Here is a 23,284-nt window from a genome sequence, read left to right on the forward strand (position 1 = left end):
TTATGTATGTACAACAATATGTTTTTACGCTTATTGCAAAATATGTATTTATATAGACTCAAATATGTCTTTCACAGTGCTTCATGGGAGTGTAGGGTATGTAGTTTTTTTTATGCAAATTGCTTATTTTATTTTCTGATTCTTATGTTTCTTTATTGTTCTGATTTCTGGTGATTTTCTACGAATATTTCTTTGTGGAATTATGGGCAATGATGTTTAGCACTAGAAACTCCAATGTTAAACAAAATAAGTTAAAATAATCTGTGCAGATGCGTATACCTTTAATGAAGCGTATATTATTGATTAACAACCTTGTAGCTCACAGTTTTTATTATAAAGGTTTATGAGATCACTTTAAAAATCAGCTCCTCTGTAGAGAAAGTGAATTGGATTTTTGCTTCTAAAACCCAACTGTTGCACTCTGTACAGTGGCTGTACCTCTACTTTTTTCCCTCCATTTAAAAAAAAATTTAATTTGTGCTCCAAACCCGTAAATGACAAAAGGGTCCATATGATAATTTAGCTTTTTAAAGTTCTGTGTTGAAGTTTCTCTCTTACTCACTGTCTTTTTTTTTTCCCTCTTCCTCAATTTAGGGTGGAAGTTTGATCAGTTCTCCCTTCCTCAAGGGCTTTTTGGCTGGGTATGTGGTGGCAAAGCTCCGCTCCTCTGCAGTCCTGGGAGTTCTTGTAGGAACCTGCACAGGCCTCTATGCTGCTCAGAGCTATCAAGTGCCTAACGTTGAGCAGACCATAAAAAGCTACTTCAGCTCCTTCAAGAAAAGATAGAGGGAGCCAGTGTAACATCTCAGAAATGGTGCCTTATTTGGGAACTTCAACATGTACCTCAACTGAGGGGCCACTCATCAGACCACATAGTATAACTGGATGTATTTGATACTTCGCTGTTCAAAATAATTAGGCTTCTCAGGTTAGCAATTTTAGGTTATTTTCTATTTAAAATTAGTTAGGTCTGTGTTACAACAGCTTATTTTTTGCCGGACAATACACCTAAATTCCTTAAGATGGTACACATGGCCAAAACTTTGTTATCAGTGCTTAAGTGTTAATGTTCTGTCTGTTACATAAATATTTTTTTTCCAATAATTGTTTTTTTTAACAGGTTTGCACTAAAATAGGTGAACAATCAGGCACAACACAATCTGTAAATAATGTTTGCAATGGAACAAATCCTGTACCTCTCAAATGTCAGAGATTGCTGTACTTGCTTTTGGATAAATAAATGTTGCACTTTACCACACTCAACTCTACCACTTCTGCTTGTAATAAACATTAATGGAAGTCAGCTTTTGGAAGTGAAATAGAAATCAGGAAGTAGTCTGGTTTGAGGATAAAAGCTGCTTTTCATGCAGTTAATTTTCAGATGGAGTATTGAACTCAATGGTGTGGTTTTAAATTGTAATCAATATCATAATGCATGCTTTTTCTATGTAAAGAATGATTTCAAAAAGATAGTTTTGAATAATATGTAAGTTTTTTTCTTTGACATGTCTTCTAATATTATTGCCATAATGTATGATATATATTTTTGGATGGGTTCTTTTATGTACATTGCATGGGTTTTTTGAGATTCTTTATTTTATTTTATTTTGTATTTTAATGAATAAAACCTTAAATTTGGTCTAGAAATGTATGGGAAGTCATTTTAATTTAAAAGTCAGTGAGAAAGGTGCAGCGCTCACTTTTAAATGGATCAAACTTTATTGGTTAAAATAACGTTTCGTCCATTATCAAGGCCTTTTTTTCAGACAATCATTTTTATGAGGAAAAAAGAGGCAAATCCTTAAACACGTTCTGGAAAACTGGTTAGTGTCTTTCTGCTCTTTAATGCAGATTTGCTTGTTGTAATCTCTTATATCTTTTAGTGTAATTTCTATGTGTCTGTTCTAGACATAAATACAAAGGTTAATTTATATTTTCAAATTCACATTAGCCTTTAGACTTGCCATACAACTTGTCATCAGATGCCCATTTTCCAAAAGTTCTTATGATTCTTTAGGGTCTTAATGAAAAGTCTATAATATACTTTGGTTAAGAATTCTCAATAGTAGTGTAAAAAAAACACCCTTTTACCATGTCAAAATCAGCTCTGCAAAAAATCAACTAATTTTATTGCATGGGAAATTAGCAATGTAAATTAGCTCTGCTCACCCCGCCCCTCTCTGCTGTGGGATTATGAGCCGTAATGTTTACTTTAGCCACGTTTAGCGGCGAAACTTGCCAACAAGCACATAATTAAGAAAGGCTGTTTGCAAAGATGCATAAAAAACCCTTATACTCATTTCTGCTGTGGATGAAGCTGCATCAGGAAGGATTCGCACAAACATAGACACATATGTAGATCTGGATTGGCGCTTTCCTTTTAAAAATGAAAGTAACTCTGCGTCTTCAGCGGCTCAGATGTTGGGAGTAAATGACTATGTTCATTATTACATCCAACAACAGAACACCTCAATCACTCAATCGGAGACATTCTTGTCTTCCCCTGCACCTGAGTTGACGCAATGGCGATCGGAGTTGGACTGTTTCAGCTCGGTGAGGGCGGGTCTAAGGTTAAGGCACTCATGTCAATCAACTATCGTGGGAGTGGCCTCTATCGGAGTGTCATCACACCAACAAGAAGCTGAGAATTACCTTATTTTAAAAAGGGGATATTACTTTTAAAGATTAAAAAAATACCACTGGGTGGATTTTTTTTTATCATTGTAGGATGGTTGTGTACACAAACTGCCAACCCACATTAATGTTCAAACTACATGTAAAAGTGAGTTTTGCATCCAATGACCCCTTTAAAGTGAAAGGAAATTGTCTAAATCAGACGCAGTGCACACAAGTAGTTAGTACTTAATTTTATTGTCCATCTTTGTTAGCTATACATCATCCAATTTCCGCTATCCTTCTATATATTACTTCTCTCTCTCTCTTAGTACGCTCATAATAAAAGTACATTAAAGGTTAGTTAAAAAAGAAAAGGAAAAAAAGCAGTCGTACAATATTACCAAGTGAAGTTTTACAATAAAAGTCAACACTGTTGAAGTTAATCTACTAAAGTCTGTAATAATTACCAGTACGATACAAAACACAATTATCTCTATGTTAGATTACTGCTATCGTGACAGCAAAATATCTGAATCAACTGACTGAAGATGTTCACCTCGAACCAAGCCATTTATCTAAAGTAAATGTGAAAGTACAACTGTTAAAGTTCAAGATACCAGAAAAAGATATTTATGATTTAACTGCTCCTCACTCCTCCTGTTCACTGGCCATCTGCCCCCAGAGGCTCCAACACCATTTTATCAGCTAAAATAAGGAACAGTGAAACATAATTTATATTAGAGTTACAATCAAACAACACTGATGAAATGAAATATGCATGTCAGCTGTAAAATAATTTCTAAATACTGGATTTCTTTAAAGCAACTGAACAGCAAAAATTCATTTGCCTTTTTAGTCAGTGCACCATCAGAACGATTTTGAGACTGATATTTTCAGTAAAAGAAGCTCCATTTTATTTATTTTTGAAGATGTAGCACATTTGCTACTCTTGACATTATATAATTATTGTGAATAGTTCAAGTATGCTACAGTATAATTTCCATGGCCATTTAAAAAACAAATATTCAGTTCATACCAGAATTGAAGCCTGAACACTGAGGGGTACTGCTGTTGGTCAGAGAATTAGGAATCTCTGCACCATTCTTGTCCACACACCAGCACCATTCAGTCTTATCCCAGCATTGCTGGGCCTGATAGTCTCCTTTATCGTCACACTTGGGGCGGAAGGATGGCAGGAGAGTCTTGATCTCCCCAGTAGCCTCCTTCTGGCACTGGGTGAGCTCTGTGGGACAGAAAATACATACATGTGTGAGCAAAGGACACAAAATGGCTAAGACATAATTTGATTCTAAATGGCAAGATCTTGATACCTGGTTTGGGTTTTGAGGAAGTGGAATCCTGAAAAATAGAGCATAATGACAAATAAATGCATGAATCAGATGAGAAGGCTGTAGATTTCCATATTTCTATATATAATTTTGATTTCATTTATCGCTTCCTGTTTTGACATTCATCATTTCTAAAGCAAAACCATTTGAGAAACAGTTTTCTGACTCAATGGCTGCCAGCCCACATTAAAACACATTCAAGAGGAGAGGAAATGAGTTATACCTTCTTCTCCTCTGGCTCATCCTCATACTTCAGAGCAAGGGAGGCCATGGGGAGGTGCATTTGCATGGGGGCGCGCATGACTATACAAAAAAAAAGGGGAGAAAGAAGGTATTATTATGCTTATAATGGGTTAGGTAATATGATGAGAAGCCCACAAAATAAAGATATCAAAATGGTATGCCATGAAGCTCGCTGACCAGACTTGCGGCTGATCTCCTGCAGGCGGTCGCTGCGTCTCTCCAGGGTGTTGAGCTGCTCCTTCTGGTTGTATGCCATGTAGGCAGTGAAGGCCTGACCTGCGATTAGTATGCCAGCCAGCAGAGTCACTCCTGCCACCTTCAGGATCTGTTTGCTAGATCTGTTTGGAAACACAGATCAGTGTATTCAAATGAGCGAAAAGCTGTGGTGGCATATAAATAACTAAAAAAATAGCCTGTTCTACAGTTTAATAAACATTGGTTTACATTAAAATAAAATGTATTAAATATTTTATTATTTTATTAAAAAGAAAATGTGAGTGTCTGGTCATTTGATTTGTACAGAGAATTATAAATCAGATATGTAATGTGAGTAATGATGTGCGATAAGTGAAAATGGAGGCAAATACGCAGTTTAATGCAGAAACAAAAATGAAGCGCTGATACAAAAACATCTATTTTTCACACATTATAACACCTAATACATTATTTTGATTTTTTTCTTTTATTAATTTAGTTCAGTTTTTAAGTGAAACACTAACAGTGACGACAGTAAATATGTACATACGTATTATAGATATATTTTTCTGCCTAATTATTGAAGCAATCACTCAAAACAGCTCTTAACACTCAGTCACATTCAGTTTATCTTTAACATATATAACTGAGGAGAATTAAATAAGATTTATCTATTTTTTTTTTTTTTAAGTTTCCTCACCGTCCCTGAGGTCCCATGTTGATTGCAGTTTGCTCACTTGGAGCTCTGAGAAGTGGTGAGTCGTTTCCGTCGGTAGACATTTCTGATTAATAGTCCGAAAAAGTTCTACAAATTTAATCAATTTGCACAGTGGGTCAAGTGGTAAGCTCTCTAATAAGAAAATTTGAGAACTGAGAGTTCAGCAGCAACACTTGGATGAAAGTGTCTGGAGCAGAGCGAGTTTATTATTTCATTGGTTAATGACGGGCTGCATCATCAGTTGTCAGACAAAAGTGAACTTGAATGCACTGTTTCCGTGTGTACTTTACTGTGTGCGAAATATTCAAATGGGAATACGTTTTGTGAGATATTTCTTAAAATATACATCTAAAACGATTTTAAAACAAAACCTTTTGTAATTAATAAAATGATAAACACAGAACTTGTGTTGTTAATGTCGTGACAAGGCTCAAGAGGGTTTTTACCATGATAACTTTTGCAGGAATAATGAAACATTTGCTGAGTTGTATTGTAGCTTTTCCCCCAGTATAAAATTATACAACAGCATGATACATTGTATACTTAATACTTAAAATACACATTAAAGGAATTCACCCAAAAATGAAAATTATGTCATCCACTCACTCTCCAGTTGTTGCAACCCTGCATGAGTTTCTTCTATTAAGGAAAAAAAAAATTGGTTTTGAATAAAGTTGGTAACCAAACGGCAGAGGTGGACAGTAGTCAAGTATTTTTACTCTGCTTTTAAAGTACTGTTCAAGTGTCTTTATTTTTTTATTTTTTTGAAAACTTTACTTCACAACATTCCAAAGCATAATATTGTACTTTTTTTTTTTTTTTTACTGCAGGGCTTCATATTAAATATAATCTAATACATAATTACATTAGAAATGTAGTACTTTCTGACTTTTCGTAAATATAAAAATTTCTAACATACACATTTTTTAATGTTCTTACATAAAGGTAAAAAAAAAAAAAAAAAAAAAAAACATGCTTTGGAATGTAGTGAAGTAAAAGAAAAACACTGATAAAATACAGCTACTTTTTTACATTTAGGTAACCATCGACTTCCATTGTATGGAAAACAATTACTATCGAAGTTAATGGCTACCACCAACTGTTTGGAAACCAATATTATATATATATATATATATATATATATATATATATATATATATATATATATAAATCCTTAAACTTATGCAGGTTTGAAACAACTTGAGGGTGAGTAAACAATTTTATTTTCTGGGTGAACTGCCTCTTTAAAATGCAATGTATTCACTTTCAGTTGTTTCTAGATTTTTCCAAGCACAATAAAATGCTCCACAAGTGAATTACAGCTTGTGAAATCTAGGTTATAAAACCATAAATGAAAGAAAGTAATCAAGTATTTGATCTGTTCACAAAATGCATATTAGGTTCTCTCACTTTTCTTTTACACTTCTACACTACTGTGCAATATTTCAACCTGTGCAGACACTAAAGTTTGGCAATGAGGAAATTAATCGTTCTGGCATAATTTGAATGAGGATGTTTTCTTGGTAATCCCCTAGCATTCATTCGGTTTTAAAATAAACCAGAAGGCATCAGATACATCAAACCGGTTAGACATGCAGTCAGCTGAAGCAACCAAACAGTCCAGAATCTAAGCTTTTGGCACTGCAATCATTTCAATGAAGACAGGAGGCATAAGTATTATTTGATGTTTTATTCTGAAAAAATCCAATAGTTTACAGACGACGTCCACGACGACCTCCCTTTCTGCGGGTGCTGTCCGATGGAATGGGGGTGACGTCCTCTGTAGAAGAAAATGAAAGTAAATGAGACTTCCTAATGAAAACAGGTTTTCACTGAATAGACATAAGACACCATTAGATGGCAGTGCTAGTGCTAACATACCGATACGGCCAATCTTCATGCCGGAACGAGCCAAAGCCCTCAGGGCGGACTGTGCCCCTGGTCCAGGTGTCTTGGTTCTTAAAAGGGGGAGAAAAAAGTAAGTAAATGATGCACGCTCATGTACTTTCTTCCCATTAACTCGTACTTACAAACATTAACATGACATTTGAGTCCTTGTCTGTAAATGTGTTGTGCATTCAGGGCCTCACCTGTTTCCACCAGTGGCTCTCAGCTTAATGTGCAGGGCGGTGATTCCCAGCTCCTTGCACCTCTGAGCCACATCCTGAGCTGCCAACATAGCAGCGTAAGGAGAGGACTCGTCTCTGTCGGCCTTCACCTTCATTCCACCAGTAACACGGCAGATTGTTTCTCTGACGATCAAGAGGAAGGAAAATTAATTCAGATGACCACCACCAGACAAAGCAAACATCACCAGAAAAGAATTTGATTACCCAAAAATTAAAAGTAAACTTCACATGGTTCCAAACCTATACAACATCTTTATATATAAAAAAAAAAAAAAAAAAGCAGCAGCATTTACAAATTAAATGACTCCAGAAAATAACTGCCATTTCAACTTGCATGCCATGTAGCACTATTTCAGAAACCACTGTTGTTGTTTTTTGTTGTTTTAGAAAATGACCAAAATTTAAGTTGCAGAACGCAAAGAATTTTCTTAGTTATGTGTCTCGTGCTAAAGTTACTGAATTAAAACCTGATAAAGCATCTAATAGCCATATCCAATTTGACAACCAAAGAAAGGGTTGGTTAGGAACTGTTGGTGAATGAAGTGCAAGAGGAAGGTTCCAGGGGACTGACTGTTGGAATTAATGGAATTACTGTGGATAAACTAGATTACCCATTAAAAAACACCCCCAACCAGAGAATCACAACAAGCTAATCTTGTAGCAGATACACAACCATTCAAAAGTTTTTGCACAGTAAGATTTAATGTTTCTTTTTTGTTTAAGATGTCTCTGTTCACAAAGCCTGCATTTGTTTGGTCCAGCAAAACCAGTGAAATTTTGAAAAAGGTTTACCATTAAAAAAAAAAAAAAAAAAAAAAAAAACCTCAATTTGATTATGTTTTGAAATGTAATTTACTTCTGTGATTTCAAAGCTGAATTTTTTAGCATTACTAAAAATCACCAGTCACATGACTCCATTATTGTTGAAAACAGCCGAGTAGAGTCAGATTGAGCTTCATGTTTCTTTGATGAATAGAATTCAGAACAGCAGCATTTATCTAAAATAGAAATATTTTGTAATATTATAAAATGTCTTTATTCACTTTTGATCAATTTAAAGCATCCTTGCTTAATAGAAGTATCAATTTCTATAACTTTCTATAAAAATTATACTGACTACTGAAGCTTTTGAATGGTATGGTGTATAACGTTACAAAAGCTTTTTATTTCAGATAAAAGCTGATCTTTGGATCTTCTCATTCATCAAAGAATCCTGAAAAAAAATTATGTACTCAACTGTTTTAAATATTGAGGTTTGAAACAGACTTTCAAATAGAAAGCCGTTTTCAAACAGTAAAATAAACAAATTCACAATATTACTACTTTTGCTGTATTTTTGGCTCAAATAAATGCAGGCTTGGTGAGCAGAAAAGACTTAAAAAAAAAAGTTCAAAATCTTACTGTCCAAAAGCTTTTGACTAGTGTGTGTATACATTTGAAGCCCATGAAGCACTACAAATGACAGTCTCTAACTCAATTTGTATATACTTTTTTAATAAAAGCAAAATATATTATTGATATTTACATAGTCAAAACCTTAAATCAACAGTTGTTTATTAATTTTTAATTTGATTATATCACTGCTTAATAAGAAAGGATCCGTTTACACAGTCATATCTTTGCCAGATTTTAAATAATTGTGTCCTCCAAATCAAAATTTTGCACAATGATTTTTTTAAAAGGCACTATGGGATAAATACATGGGAAAAACATCCTAAGTACAGTGAAAAAGTTGGGGATCAGTACATAAAGTACAAACTACTTGACAGTTGCCGTATACATTCACTTTCATAGGAAGGAAATGAATTTGTGCTCTGCATTTAACCCATCCAAGTGCACACACACAGTAGTGAACACACACACACACACACCCGGAGCAGTGGGCAGCCATTGCTGCGGCGCCCGGGGAGCAGTTGGGGGATCGGTGCCTTGCTCAAGGGACTCACCTCAGTCGTGGTATTGAGGGTGGAGAGGGTGCTGTACATTCACTCCCCCCACCTACAATCCCTGCCGGACCTGAGACTCGAACCTGCAACCTTTGGGTTACAAGTCCGACTCTTTAACCATTAGGCCACGGCTGCCCCCAAGCAAACAACTGTCGTATAAAAGTATATTTTTGGTGAAAAAAAAAAGCATCATACAGGTTTGGAATGACAGGGTAACCATATCAACTGAAGTACTATAAATGCTCAGAGGAATACAGTAAATTCCAGGTGAGGAAAAATTGAGTTTGAGCATAACTGAATTGAATGTGGAATGAGACACTTCAAGTGCAATTCAAAATCTCACTTCATTTGTTTTGCTGGTACTTGAACGTACCATGTGCATACAGATTCTCTTCCATATTCTTGGAATACTTACTTGCCAGAAAGGTCAGTGACGTGCACAAAGGTGTCGTTGAAGGATGCGAAGATGTGACAGACTCCAAACACATTCTCGCCTTCGGCAACCTGAGGTCCCAGGCTGATGACCTGCTCTTCCTTCTTTTCCTTACCCTTGCGAGGTGCCATTGCTGAAAAACATCAACATTCAACAGTTGGGTCAGCTTCAAAAACCACCTTGATCTTGTAATTAATCCTAAAACCTAAGAAATCAAGTAAAACAGTGTTCACAGCTTTACAACAAGGACTAGCATCTTGCAAACCTGCTGGTGTGCTACTGAGCGTTTAAAAGACTTAATTCAATGTCAACCGCGGGCAAACAATAATAACGAAATAAGAAAAACATCCAGAAAAGCCCAAGGATTCCTCGATAATATTCCGTTAGACGCCAAACGTGCGCTTACAAACCTACACTGTCAATAAGCTCACGTTCAGGCATGAAACGTTAAGGGAAGTTTTAAAACTAAGACATTTATCGATTTGGACGACAAACTGCCCACATTTCTCACACAAATTATAAAGCAGTAAAGCGTTTTGTGCTCCGAATACAGATAACTATAGCACCTCATGCAGCTATGCTAGCGAGACCAATATGGAGCAGGACCCCCGTTAGAGCAACACTGATTATCCGACTAAAATACTGCATTTATCACCATTTATGTGAGTAATATTACATTCTACTTATGCGTGAGGTGTTATGGAACGTTACCGAAGTTGAATTTTGTATGCAACACTTTTAATAAATGTAGGATTTGGGTGGATTGAAACTATGTTACCTTACCTATGTGTATCTCTGATCGAGGCCGAAACAGGAAAGGAAGGAAAAATCGCTGCCGGGTTGAAAGTTCAACTTCCACAAGCGGAAGTGATAGTGTGTGCACAAATAACAAAAGTCCCCTGAACGTGTGTGTACTTTTACTTTATTTCCCACTCGTTTGTGTTTAATATGTACAGTGTTGTTCTACATATACACAGTATATACATAGCATAATTTCTTCAAGTTATATACTTAAGTCATTAAGTCACTTTTGTCCTAATTTACTGTTTTAATTCCTTGATTTGTCCGGTGAAAATGGGTAATTTTGTACTGTAACAAATCGGTTATAATCAAATCTGAACAGTTTCCACATGCAACGCCGTAGATAAAAACACGGCTTTATTACACCTGCAATTAATAATAATAATATTTTAAAAGAAAATGTAATAAGAACAAAATATTTCAATTTGTAGAGTAAGAGTTACTGCTATTGCAATTACAGTTTTTAAACATATCTTGTTTGCTAATTATTTTCATGGTTTATGTGATGTTGTTAAGGGGTAAAAAAAAACTCTTATTCTACAGATTTAAATATTATAATAATATTATAATATAATATTTAAATCTGTAGAATAAGAATTACTGCTATTGCATTTACAATGACATTTGCTATATATTACATTTATTATAGTATATGTGTGCAAAAACCTACCTTGTTTGCTAATTATTTTCGGGGTTAATGTGATTTTCTTCATTTTAGTTTTCCTACTTGTCTTTCCTTAGTATGTATATAATTTATCAAATATTATGCTGTTTTTATTTTTTTTTAATTTTTTTTTATGACCCTTCTAGGAATATCAAGAGTGTTAAAATATAACAACTGAACAATTTCACCATCCATAGGCTACACTGTCTTTTGACATTTATCAGTGTTGCTTATACGTCAATAACAACAGACTTCATTAAAATGACAAATGCCTTTTAGGACAGTATATGCCTCTATATTGCTTGTTCATGTACTAAAACAAACCACACGGGCCATATATACTGTGGCTATACTAAGAGTGTTCCAAATGTAAATGAACAGTCTGTGGTTAATGTAGCGGCTCATTGGCAGTGTCAGAATGATGGAGTGTACGGCTCTGGCCAATATGCACTCAGCTTTGATGAGTGTGTGATGTGGATGCAAGCCATGCTCACAGATGCCCTGTCGCTGACAGATTGAGATGCAGCTGTAGTTTATGTTTGTTATAAATATCAAACCAACCACTGACACTCCAATGTTTCATAGGACAAGGATCAGCTGTAAGGCTGCTAATCCGTATGGAAAAAAGCTTCTTTTAAAAATGTGGGTTAAAATTTGCTGTGCTAGAAAAATTCCATCCATATTTCTTAACCTTACCCTCAACATAAAAGGTTTGTCTTACCATAAATGTTTTTCTTTAGTTCACGTACAATTATGGGCACCCAATTATTTCAACATTGTTTTTTCCAAGTTAACAACTCTGAGTTTTCTTCTATAATGCCTGAGGAGTTTGGAGAACACCTGAAAAGAGATTAGAGACATTCCTTTATACAGAATCTCTCCAGATGCTTCAGGTTCTCGGCTCCATGTTGGTGCTTCTTCAGTTCACCCCACTCATTTTCTATGGGTCAGGTCATGGAACCAGGAAATGCCATGGCAGAGCTTCATTTTGTGCTCAGTGACACATTTTTGTGTTGATTTTTTTTTTTTTTGAATCATTTTCCTGATGGAAGATCCAACCACGGCCCATTATAAGATTTCTAACAGAGGCAGTCAGCTTTAGCTTTTTATCTTTTGGCAGAAAAATAGGCCTACAACATTAAAGATCAGTATGTTTAGAGTATATACCATATGTCACAAAAGTGAGTACACCCCTCACATTTCAGCAACTATTTTAGGACAATACTATAGAAATGAAATTTGGGTATATTTTAGATTAGTCAATGTGCACAATGTATAGCAGTATAGATTTATTGTCCCCTGAAAATTACTCAACATACAAATAGCTGGTAACAAAAGTGAGTACACCATAGGTGAACTTGTCCAATGTGTCAATATTATTGTGTTAGCACCATTGTTATCTGGCACTGCCTTAATCATTCTGGGCAAGGAATTCTGGGATCCTCTTCCACTCTTCATGGAGCTGCTGGTCATTAGACACATGGTGCTTCTCCACCTTACGCTATTTATTTACGCAAAATAAAAAAACAGGAAACGAAAGCGATAACAATATAAAAATTGCCTGAATTTTGTAAAAAAACGATAGAGTTTGGAGAGAAAAAGGTAAAAATCAATACAAAACAAATAATTTACAGGTTAATTAAGTTAATTAAGAAAAAACGTTTGGAGCATTTTTAATTAGTTAAATATAAATTTTTGATTTTTAAACGACCAAGTAACGACCAAGCGGCCAGCGGCAGACAATGAGTTGATGTTTGATCAATTTTGCCTCCTCAGATAATCACGACTTGCCTAAAATAAATATAGATCTAGGCCTAAAAGAGTATAAAACAACGTTCATTTCAACGTTAAAATAATATAAATGTGCGGTATTAGGCACATATGTAATCCTTTGTGCAGAGAGCCGCTTTGTAGGACAAGTAGGTGCCAGCGCAATCACTTGCATTTTTGCAGTGGAAACAATTTAAAATATTCCGTCATTTTTGCTCATAAAGATAAGAGTAAATAACAACAATACAATATCACAATATCAACAAAACTTTGCAAACGGTGCTTGAAACGTTGAAAACGGCAACTTCATCCTTACGAGACACTGACTCAGAAAACACAAGCGTTTTAGCGTTTATTTTACACTTTTATATTAGTTTAATGTTGAAATCAACATTGTTTTATACCTGAACTCTTTTAGGCCTATAGATTTATTGTAAGCAAGTCGTGATGATTTGAGAAGGCAAAACTGATCAAACACAGGCTATGATCAACTCGCTGTCTGTCGCTAGCTGCTTGGTCGTTACTTAAAAAAAAAAAAAAAAAAAATCTTATATTGAACGAACAAAAATATGCTCTAAATGTTTTTCTAAATTAACTTAATAAAAAAAAAAACGAAACGAAACGAAACAATCATTTTGCCATTACATGCATGATGTCTGAGTTTTGAGCTCTGCCGTGCCGTGACTGTGAGCGAGTGAGACGAGCAAGAGAGTGAGATGAGCAAGCAAGTGAAGCGAGTAGCCACTCCCTCCCTACGCATCTACCAATCAGTAGCTAGTTTGAAAGAGAGCAGAGAGTGCTCTGACCATTTTAGTTTAAATTATGAAATTCTGAATTTTGCATGCCTTCACATTTGGGGGGGCAGTCACAGCATTTAGGGGGGCATTGCCCCACCTTGCCCATGCCTATGTCCGGACCCGGGCGTAAGCAAAGTTTTTGTGCGTACGCAGCGTTGATACATGAGGCCCCTGTTATTTTGCTTTTAAATAGTCCAGCTACACTCTGCTCATAATTCTAAATTAGTAGCACCTGTCTGAGGTCATTTGCTGTCATAAAGACACCTGTGCACCCCACAATCAGCCAAAGTCTAAGTAGAAACATGGGCAAAACCAAAGAGCTGTCAAAAGACACAGGAGACAAAATTGTAGACCTTCACAAAGCTGGAAAGGGCTACGGGGCAATTGCCAAGCAGCTTGGTGAAAAAAGAACAACTGTTGGAGCGATTGTCAGAAAATGGAAGAGGCTAATGATGACTGTCAATGTCCCTCGGACTGGGGCCCCACGGAAGATCTCTCCTCGTGGGGTATCAATGATGATAAGAATGGTGAAGAATCAGACCAGAACAACACAGGAGGAGTTGTGCAATGCCATGAAGAGAGCTAGGACCATCGTTTTCAAGGCTACTATCAGTAATACACTAAGAACTCATGGTTTAAAATCTTGCATCGCACGGAAGGTTCCCCTGCTTAAGTCAGCCCATGTCCAGGCCCGTCTGAAGTTTGCCAGGGATCATCTGGATGATCCAGAGAAGTCATGGGAGAAAGTTCTGTGGTCAGATGAGACCAAAATATAACTTTTTGGTCTTAAAGGGAAACTTCCGCCAAAATGCAATCTGGGGTGTTGTTTGAATTGTAAACGAGTCAAACTTTAATCTAAAAGCATAATTACGACGAAAGAGCCACTTTTAAGATTGAACGTGATTTCGTTTTCTGGTCAAATTGCCGGTAATGGGAGTGCTAGGGGCACTACTTTGAGCACATCAAAATCGATATTTTTACAACACTAAGAAGGCTCGACACACCATGACACTTTGCTCGAAGTATCGCCTGGGTCTCTACACATGAACTCGAGCATTGAAAACATTGTTTGTGTACACAGAGTTTACTAAAAAGAAAGGTTTTGAACAACTCACTTACACTGTTTGGGTTTCCGCTCACAGCCATCTTGCCAGTCAAGAAGTGTCGATCTCCGAATGCGACGTAATAGTGAGGAGAGTAAAGATGGATAGCTCCTAAAGCATATTTCCATATAAATGCACGGCTAATTCGTTGTTTTGTCGCAAGTGAAAAACAATATTAACCTTCTAGTTGTAAAAAGAGCCTCGTATAAGAAGCATTCGGAGATCGACACTTCTTGACTGGCAAGATGGCTGCGAGCGGAAACCCAAACAGTGTAAGTGTAAAATATTAATGTTTATTTTGCTCAAAGTAGTGCCCCTAGCACTCCCATTCACCAGCCATTTGACCAGAAAACGAAAACACGGTCAATCTTAAAAGTGGCTCTTTCATCGTAATTATGTTTTTAGATGAAAGTTTGACTCGTGTACAATCCAAAAAACACCCCAGATTGCATTTTGGCGAAAGTTTCCCTTTAACTCCATTCGCTGTGTTTGGAGGAAGAAGAATACCATACCATCCCAATAATACCATACCTACAGTGAAGCATGGGGCTGGAAGCATCATGCACTGGGGGTGTTTTTCTGCACAGGGGACAGGACGACTGCAATCCTTCTCCTCAATCACACATCTGGACAATACAGACACATGTCTTTTTCCATCTTTAGTTGATTGGAACTTCTTAATTATTAATTATTGCCCTTTAGGTGTAAATGGGGATTTTCAGTGCTTTAGCTATTTTCTTACAGACACCTATTTTGTGTAGCTCAACTAACTTATTTTTTGGGTTTACTCCTTGTCATGGCTGATGGAAATTTGGCCTTTGTGTTCCTTTATATTTAAAATCCTGTGGAACAGAAAGTCGTCGCTGGACAGTTTCATGCTCCTAGTCACCCTGTGGCCTGTAGCACAAAGCGAGATGAACAAACTCAGAGTTGCAGAGTAAGTTCTGAGTTGACAAAACCCAATAAAGCCAACCTGGTTTAGTTCAGGTTCACAAAGCACGATATAAATGTTCTCTATCAACTCAGAGTTTGTGATTTAACTCTTGAGCGCGTGCACCTGAAAGTGCTTTCTGCTAAAGATTAAGAGATGTCGAGACTTGTAATGTTTTTTTTTTAAAGACGACACTTATGCTTATCAAGGCTGCATTTATTTGATTAAAAATACAGAAAAAACCCTGTAATATTGCAAAATGTTTTTACAATATAAAATGATGTTTTGTATTTTAATACACTTTAAAATATAATTTATTCCTGTGATGCAAATCTGAATTTTCATCAGCTGTTACTCCAGTACTCCAGTTTTAAGTGTCACGTGGTGTCTGGATTCTTTGATCGATAAAAGGTTAAAAAGAACAGCATTTATTTAACATAGAAAGGTTTTCTAACAATATACACTACTGTTCAAAAGTTCAATTTTTTGAAAGAAATTAATACTTTTATTCACCAAGGATGTGTTAAATTAATAAAAAGTGATAGCATAGATTTACATCGTTATAGAAAAGATTTATATTTTGAATAAATGCAGTTCTTTTTAACTTATTTATCAAACAATCCTGAAAAAAAAAAATCCCAAAAAATTGAAGAATCTGAAGAATCATGTGACACTTAAGACTGGAGTAACAGCTGATGAAAATTCAGCTTTGTATCATAGGAATAAATTATATTTTAAAGTATATTAAAAAGAAGTAGATACAATTATATTGTAATAACATTTTGCAATATTACTGTTTGTTTCTGTATTTTTATTTTCAAATAAATGCTGCCTTGATGAGCATAAGATGCTTCTTTAAAAAACAGCTTACTGATCCCAAACTTTTGAGCAGCAGTGTATATGAATATGTTATATGCATTTCAATATCAATTACAATTAATATAATATAAATGTAAAAAAAAAAAACAAGCAAAAGTCGGGACAATTTTATTTCTAAAATTCTTTGACTGTAAACTGCTTTAATTTGGAGCTAGAGATACAAGGGAGTGGCTACATTGCATCTGATATATGTCACTTTGCTCACAGCTGATTAGTCCAGTTTGGGTTTGCCATCTCTAACCCAAAATAAAACCTGCTCCGGAGCAGGGTAGCTGTGTAGTGTAAGTTACTATGGTGACAAAACCTGCTGAAAACCAAAATAAAACCTGCTCCGGAGCAGGGTAGCTGTGTAGTGTAAGTTACTATGGTGACAAAACCTGCTGAAAACCAAAATAAAACCTGCTCCGGAGCAGGGTAGCTGTGTAGTGTAAGTTACTATGGTGACAAAACCTGCTGAAAACCAATCCACCTTCTTGAGCCTACAAAACTCAGAGTTTGCTCAAACTAAACAAACTTACCTGGGTAAAAACCAAAACCAGCTTTGTGCTACAGGCCGCTGGTGTGCTAAAAATTTTTAATATTAATGTAAATATACTTAAGTGATTCTTTTACTCATAGGAATTTCTAGGGGTGCCAATAATTGTGGCCAACATGCACTGGAGAAAAACATTTTATAATGTGAGTTTCTCCCCATTTTCAACAGTTTTACTTCTTACTTCTGAATGAAAAATCAAAATGATAAACAATGCAGATTTATTTTCCACAGTCCCATTGGCTCATATTTACCAAGGGTGCCAGTAATTTCATGCAATCTTTCATACAAATTAAATGGTTAAAGATTTATCATCTTAGATGCGATTTGAGCAGCTTATGAAAAGTGGTGATAATCACAATTATCATTTTTCATAAAAAGTTATTAGTCATAATTGGTCGCTTTCCTTAGATAACATTTCACTTCACTCCATTTTTGTACTGCAATGACTAAACCATAAATTAAAAGGTCAAATGTCAATTATACATGCACAGTATGTATATATAGACACACTAATAAAGCATAACATTATGATCACTGACAGATGAAGTGAATAACACTGATTATCTCTTCATCACAGCACCTGTCACCAAGACAGCAAGTGACATTTTGTCTTCAAAGTTGTGTTAGAAGCAGGACAAATTGGCAGGCATAAGGATTGAGCGAATTTGACATTGGCCAAATTGTGATGGCTGGGCGACAGGCGAGCATCTCCAAAAATGCAGCTCTTTTGGGGTGTTCCTGGTCTGCAGTGGTCAGTAGCTATCAAAAGTGGTTCAAGGAAGGAACAGTGGTAAACTGGTGACAGTATCATGGGCGGTCAAGGCCTGTGTAGTCAAATCCAACAGACAAGCTACGTAGCTCTAATTGCTCAAGAAGTTATAGCTGGTTCTAAAGGAAAGGTGTCAGAATACACAGTGCATTGCACTGAAACAGTGGGCATGCGAGCATCAGAATTGGACCACGGAGCAATGGAAAAAGGTGGCCTGGTCTGATGAATCATGTTTTCTTTTACATCACATGGATGGCCGGGTGCCTGTGCGTCGCTTACCTGGGGAACACATGGCACCAGGATGCAAACCAGCAGAGGCAATGCTCTGCTAGGAAATCATGGGTGCTGCCATCCATGTTGATGTTACTTTGACACGTACCACATACCTAAGCATTGTTGCAGACCATGTACACCCTTTCATGGGAACGGTATTCCATGGTGGCTGTGGCCTCTTTCAGCGGGATAATGTGGCCTGTCACAAATTGGAAGTGCTTAGAGGTTTCTGTTACCTCTCTACTGCAATCTTGGCCCATTCCTCGCTTGAAAAAGCTTTCAGATCACTGATAATCTTGGGTTTTCACTTTACCACTGCTTTCTTCGATTCAACCAAATATTTTCAATAAGAATTAAATCTGGAGACTGAACAGGCCACTCAAGAACATTCGATGACTGATCCCTGAACCAAGCATAAGTAGATTTGGATTTACGCTTTGCGATGATTGTCCTGCAAGAAAGTCCAATTGATCATCAGCTTCAGTCTCTGCACCAAAGGCATCAGAATTCTTGTCAAAATGGCCTGATACTTCAAAGACTCCATGATGTCCTTCATACAGTAATTATTTCCATTTCCTTCTACAGTAAAACAACCCCATAACAGGACTAGCCCACCTCCATGTTTGACAATGAAGATGGTGTTCTTCTGCTCAAAAGCTTTGCCTTTTTTGCACCAGACATACCGCTGATCAATAGGTCCAAAAAGTTCCAGTTTGGTCACATCACTCCATTAAACATTCTTTCAGAACTCCACAGGTCTATCTAAATTTCTATCTGAATTTTAGCACGATCAAGTCAGCGTTTTATGTTCTTCTTGGTCAAGAGTGGCATTCGTGAAGATGCTCCAACATGAAAGCCTTGTCTTGTGTTCATCTTATACTCATACTCTGCATTGAAATGTTTTTCCTCCTATCATCTTGCAAGTCTTTGGCTGTACATTGCAGGTTTTTCCTCAGTTTTTCTGATCAAACATTTTATAATATTGTGTTTTTTTGTTCAACACCCTCAAAAGTTTTCTGGTGCAACACATTTTAGCTAAGGAATAAGGTGACCAGCTGTGTCTCTAGGAACTTTGAATGTCTTAGAAAATCTTCATATAGCCTTAGACTTTCGAAGTAATACAATTATTTCTTCTCTATAGCTTCTCTGTATAGCTTTTGTGAGAGCTTTGTTGACTTTGTCATATTAGCCACTCAAACTCCAGCACATGCATTGGCTAACTGTATGTATGTGTAACAGCTCAAGCTAATTCTGTTTTCTAAGAGTTTCTAAATGTTTATTTGTGTTTAAGACAATTTTGTTCCCCACCATACAAATAAGTGACTAAAACAGCAATGTTGTATAGGGGTTGAATAATTATGACATAGCTGTGTTATTATCCTATAACTCAAAAAGATTACATTATATATTGACATGATCACTTTTAATATGCCAGTAAACTGTTACAGATGCAATTTACAAAAGTCCTGGATCTTCAGAAAAGCTTGTATTTGTAAAGCACTGTAGTCCCTGGGGAGGTTGAATAATTTCGATTACAACTGTATGTGTGTGTGTGTGTGTATTTACTCAATGAACATTTGTACTTAATAAAGACAAAGAGCTAAAAAGACAGTGGTTTCTTTATTTGCAAATTAATCACAAAAATATTGGCTACCAACAATAAAAAATATTAACAACGGTAGGTTTGATTGTACAGTCCAGATGATTATTTCCTTACAGTTATTTTATTCTATCTATTCATACCCTACATTATGATACAGAAAGCACAATATTGGCAGTGTGAAAGTCATGGGGACTCTCTGCATGTCTGTGAGTGTGTTTGATGTATATATATAAAAAAAAAAATTCATAACTAGTTCATTCATATTTTATAATCTCTCTCTTTTCCATTCACTCAAAATAAATGGGTTCTGTACACTGCGACAAATTTTATTTAAACATAATTTTGTGCTTGGTGCAAAACTTCCCATTTTACCAGGAAACACGATATTGCATTATTAGATGTCAGTTGTCGGCTTGGGAGCAGGAATACTAAACAATGATAAAGAAAAAGAAGAACGTGTGTGATTATGACGAATCCGAGAGCAGCATGTAAGGTGCATGGTTCTGTACCGCAGACAGTTGTAAACTACTTACATTTGAACCAAAACCAAGTAAAACTATCTGTAAAAGTTACTGGTAATACAAAATGCTCTGTGGACCCAAAAGTCTTCCTGTGGACTGGTGCAAAATCTTTGCGTGAAGTGACATCCTTGCACACAAGATATGCGTTGTACGCTTTTCCACTCCTTGGTCAACAACACAAACATTGTGCTTCTCAAGCATCATACTTCGAGGTCAATGAAGAAAATTAAGGGTTGTACAATTTTTACAAATAAAATCTGTCTAAGAAAATAAACGCTCTGAGATACTGTCAGTTCTCCATCTGTAATATTGCCAAACCCCTTCCCAAGTGTCCATCCTGTAGTAGGGAATAGCAGGGGTAATTGATCATCAACCATAGTTCAATTTGTACTTTTTGGCGCCTTTTTTCTTCTGGAACTCACAAGCGTGCACCTGAATCGAAAAGCCAAATGACTATAGAGGCACACAGCTGTTTGAGGGATATACGCTGCGTGAAGTTAGTCTGACGATGTAATTGTGCATGGAAGTATGGAAGAAAATGCACAAAAACCTTTCAAAAACGAATGAAAAACAGAAGGGAACAAAATTAAATCCAATTATTTTAAGTTATACATAAAATGAGATTTGGGTTCGTTTAATGACTTCTCATTTCAGCAGCAAGAGAAATGAAGTCCATTAGCGCAGTGGTTTAATTCAGCCCCAGTGACTAGGTTAAGGGGCTTTGTGGAGCTTTCCGTGGATCGCCCTGTCTGCCACCTGAAAAGGCATCGTGTCTATTATATAGCATCCTTGCTTACATTCATGGGTGTAATTCATACGGTTCAGTAGCAGTCAACAGTTCCCACAGAACACAAGTCATATAAAATGGCCTTTTAAAATGGTCTCTTGGTAGAGGCAATACATTCCTGGACACATTCTGATGACAACCCTGAATGAAAAGTGATTAGATGTTGTGATATGCTAAACACATTAAAACTGAAAAAGAAAAAGGGTAAAACATTCATTAAAACAAGATAAAAATGGTGATAAAAGATCATTGGCGGGCAGGTTTTTATGAATCACTATTAAAACTGCAATACCCTTACTTAACGCTCCAGTGAGATTTGTGATATAATGCCAAAATAACACATGGGTCCAGTTCTCGACATTCATCATTCGAATTAAGATTAAAAGATCAGCCCCTTGAGACCTGTCAAAACACATCAGCTTGTATACTTTAGTGAATTATCCGTAATTGGCTTGATAAAGTTGCATTAAGGCAGTTACTGCACATATAACGGGCCAAAAACATACCCAGCTTTTTTACAGTTTCATATTTACAGTCACATTGATTATGGATGTAGCTTATCTGTGTTTTAGTACCACAATTTATCACGCATTATTAAGCTGTCCTGTGGATTCGCAACTAATAGCCATAAATACATCGTAATGAAATTTCACCTTTAAATGTCACATTTTAAGCCCGGAGGGTGCAGCTGTAATGAATGGGCTCAATATCCTATGAAATAAAAACCGTTTAAAACAGAAGAATGAAACTACAAGGCGAACAGCCTTGTGTTGTGCAACACAACACATGAAATGAGTGTTAAAAGAATATTTAACCAAGAAAACAAAGAAAGTCTGACTTTAAGGTACCACCCTGGCACTTATTTATCTGTTGCGGACTTGTGTATGTCCTACATCTCCGTCAAAAGAAACACGTGCCCTCTTCTCCCATATTGCATGTCCATTTGTTCTGCCATTACATCTTCCTGGTACTTCAACACACCAGACAAGTAGAATGTCTTCTGGAAGCCTCCCGTTGTGATCCCATGTTCGAGCCAAGGGTTGTAGCGGGTGTACCCCAGGGCTATGTCCTGGACACATCACTGTTCTCCAAAATGGAATAGAGCCATCAGCGCACCCAAGCGCATCTTTATCTACCTCTTTGTCTCCAAAAGCTCATTTCTTCGAACTGAAGGTCCACAAAGCCGCTGGAGGAGACTTGACCGACCACCGTGGCCGGTGGCTTACAGGGGTGGACAAGGGGGCGAGTCCCCTCAAGAGCAGAAGGAGGGGTGTCCGAGTCTGACCAGTGTGTCCCCACCCCCTTCTTCAGGTTACCTGCTGTGGAGCAACTCCTCTCTAAGCCAGCTAGGCAGCGGCTGGCCCATTTTGTACAGCAGCTTGGAGAGCTCAATGTTGTGCTCATGGTAATACTCTCTCAGGAAGCTCCGGGACTGTGGAGGAAGAGGATGGGGTCAGTTTTTCTGCAAATATGTAATGCACAACATTTTATGTGTGAGAGCAAGCTATGTGTGGCGTCTAGGATTTATTCAATTTCCCAATTTTTACATTTAGATTAGACTACAATTACATTACATTTAGCAGACAGTTGCGACTTTACTATTATCTGATGCTCACTTAAAATAGATTTTTAAAAGCACTTGAACACCAATTTAATAAAACAGTTAAATGTAATCTTTAGCACTGTTCAAATTCACTAGTAGGACTTTAACTGCTTATCATTTTATTTGTAATTTACCTAGGGAATGACACCAAAGACTAATTTTCTACAACATAAAATTTTCATTTAAACATCATCAGCGTCACACTCATCTACTTTTAAAATGGCTTACACTGCCCTCCAAAAGTTGGGAAACACCCCTGGCAAAGTGTGGTTTTGGACGATATCAGCATAGTATGAATCATCTTTGGCCAATCCTTCAGGAGGCTTGGAGTATTATATCAAGTCATTGTTTGACTAAACTGACAGCTCGGATGCCCAGATTATGCAGAGCTGTAATAGCTGCTAAGGGTGGATATTCTGATGAATCGAAAATTTAAGTTTTTTCTATGTATAAACTGTTTATGTAATAAAATATGTTTTCGTAGTTTGTGTTGTCCCTTATCAGTGCAAAATAATCACAAATTAAAAAGGATTCATGTCAATATTGTTTAAAACCCCACTTTTCTAGGGCATTTCCAAACTTTTGGAACGCAGTGTATGTATATCCTCATGTTAAAGTG

The 23,284-nt window shown here is 36.6% G+C and overlaps 4 protein-coding genes across 5 annotated transcripts in view; 1 reads left to right on the forward strand and 3 right to left on the reverse strand.

The window, feature by feature from the left end:
- Positions 1–1,263, forward strand: part of LOC141293022 (SLC35A4 upstream open reading frame protein) — a 3,514-nt gene extending 2,251 nt beyond the window's left edge. Inside the window, exon 3 of the mRNA XM_073825068.1 lies at positions 595–1,263. Coding sequence (XP_073681169.1) covers positions 595–786 — 192 coding nt within the window. The 3' untranslated portion in view covers positions 787–1,263. The remainder of the gene's footprint in view (positions 1–594) is intronic.
- Positions 1,264–2,852: 1,589 nt separating this feature from the next.
- cd74b (CD74 molecule, major histocompatibility complex, class II invariant chain b) lies at positions 2,853–5,279 on the reverse strand. Its single transcript, XM_073824902.1, has 6 exons — positions 5,104–5,279; positions 4,386–4,546; positions 4,189–4,268; positions 3,948–3,975; positions 3,653–3,859; positions 2,853–3,321 (listed from the first exon to the last, which is right to left on the reverse strand). Exons 1-6 carry the CDS (start codon positions 5,181–5,183, stop codon positions 3,278–3,280), a joined length of 600 nt encoding a protein of 199 aa, XP_073681003.1. The 5' UTR covers positions 5,184–5,279; the 3' UTR covers positions 2,853–3,277.
- Positions 5,280–6,796: 1,517 nt separating this feature from the next.
- On the reverse strand, positions 6,797–10,480 carry rps14 (ribosomal protein S14). The gene is made up of 5 exons (XM_073824632.1): positions 10,413–10,480; positions 9,612–9,762; positions 7,212–7,373; positions 7,003–7,079; positions 6,797–6,901 (listed from the first exon to the last, which is right to left on the reverse strand). The coding sequence occupies exons 2-5, from the start codon at positions 9,758–9,760 to the stop codon at positions 6,834–6,836; spliced, it is 456 nt and encodes a 151-aa protein (XP_073680733.1). The 5' UTR covers positions 9,761–9,762; positions 10,413–10,480; the 3' UTR covers positions 6,797–6,833.
- Positions 10,481–19,752: 9,272 nt separating this feature from the next.
- ndst1b (N-deacetylase/N-sulfotransferase (heparan glucosaminyl) 1b) overlaps positions 19,753–23,284 on the reverse strand; it is a 111,034-nt gene continuing 107,502 nt past the window's right edge. For both annotated transcript variants that reach the window (XM_073824287.1, XM_073824288.1), the window contains exon 16: positions 19,753–22,494. In XM_073824287.1, the coding sequence (XP_073680388.1) occupies positions 22,375–22,494 (120 nt within the window). In that variant the 3' untranslated portion in view covers positions 19,753–22,374. The remainder of the gene's footprint in view (positions 22,495–23,284) is intronic.

This window comes from Garra rufa, chromosome 19, assembly GCF_049309525.1.
Source record: "Garra rufa chromosome 19, GarRuf1.0, whole genome shotgun sequence".
NCBI lineage: Eukaryota > Metazoa > Chordata > Actinopteri > Cypriniformes > Cyprinidae > Garra > Garra rufa.

Coding starts and splice junctions, on each gene's coding strand:
- rps14 (XM_073824632.1), bottom strand. CDS start 9,760: ATGGCACCTCGCAAGGGTAAGGAAAAGAAGGAAGAGCAGGTCATCAGC. Junction 7,374..9,611: donor GTCACTGACCTTTCTGGCAA/GTAAGTATTCCA, acceptor CTTGATCGTCAG/AGAAACAATCTGCCGTGTTA. Junction 6,902..7,002: donor CATGAAGATTGGCCGTATCG/GTATGTTAGCAC, acceptor TTTCTTCTACAG/AGGACGTCACCCCCATTCCA.
- cd74b (XM_073824902.1), bottom strand. CDS start 5,183: ATGTCTACCGACGGAAACGACTCACCACTTCTCAGAGCTCCAAGTGAG. Junction 4,547..5,103: donor AACATGGGACCTCAGGGACG/GTGAGGAAACTT, acceptor GTTTCCAAACAG/ATCTAGCAAACAGATCCTGA. Junction 3,860..3,947: donor TTCCTCAAAACCCAAACCAG/GTATCAAGATCT, acceptor TCTGTCCCACAG/AGCTCACCCAGTGCCAGAAG.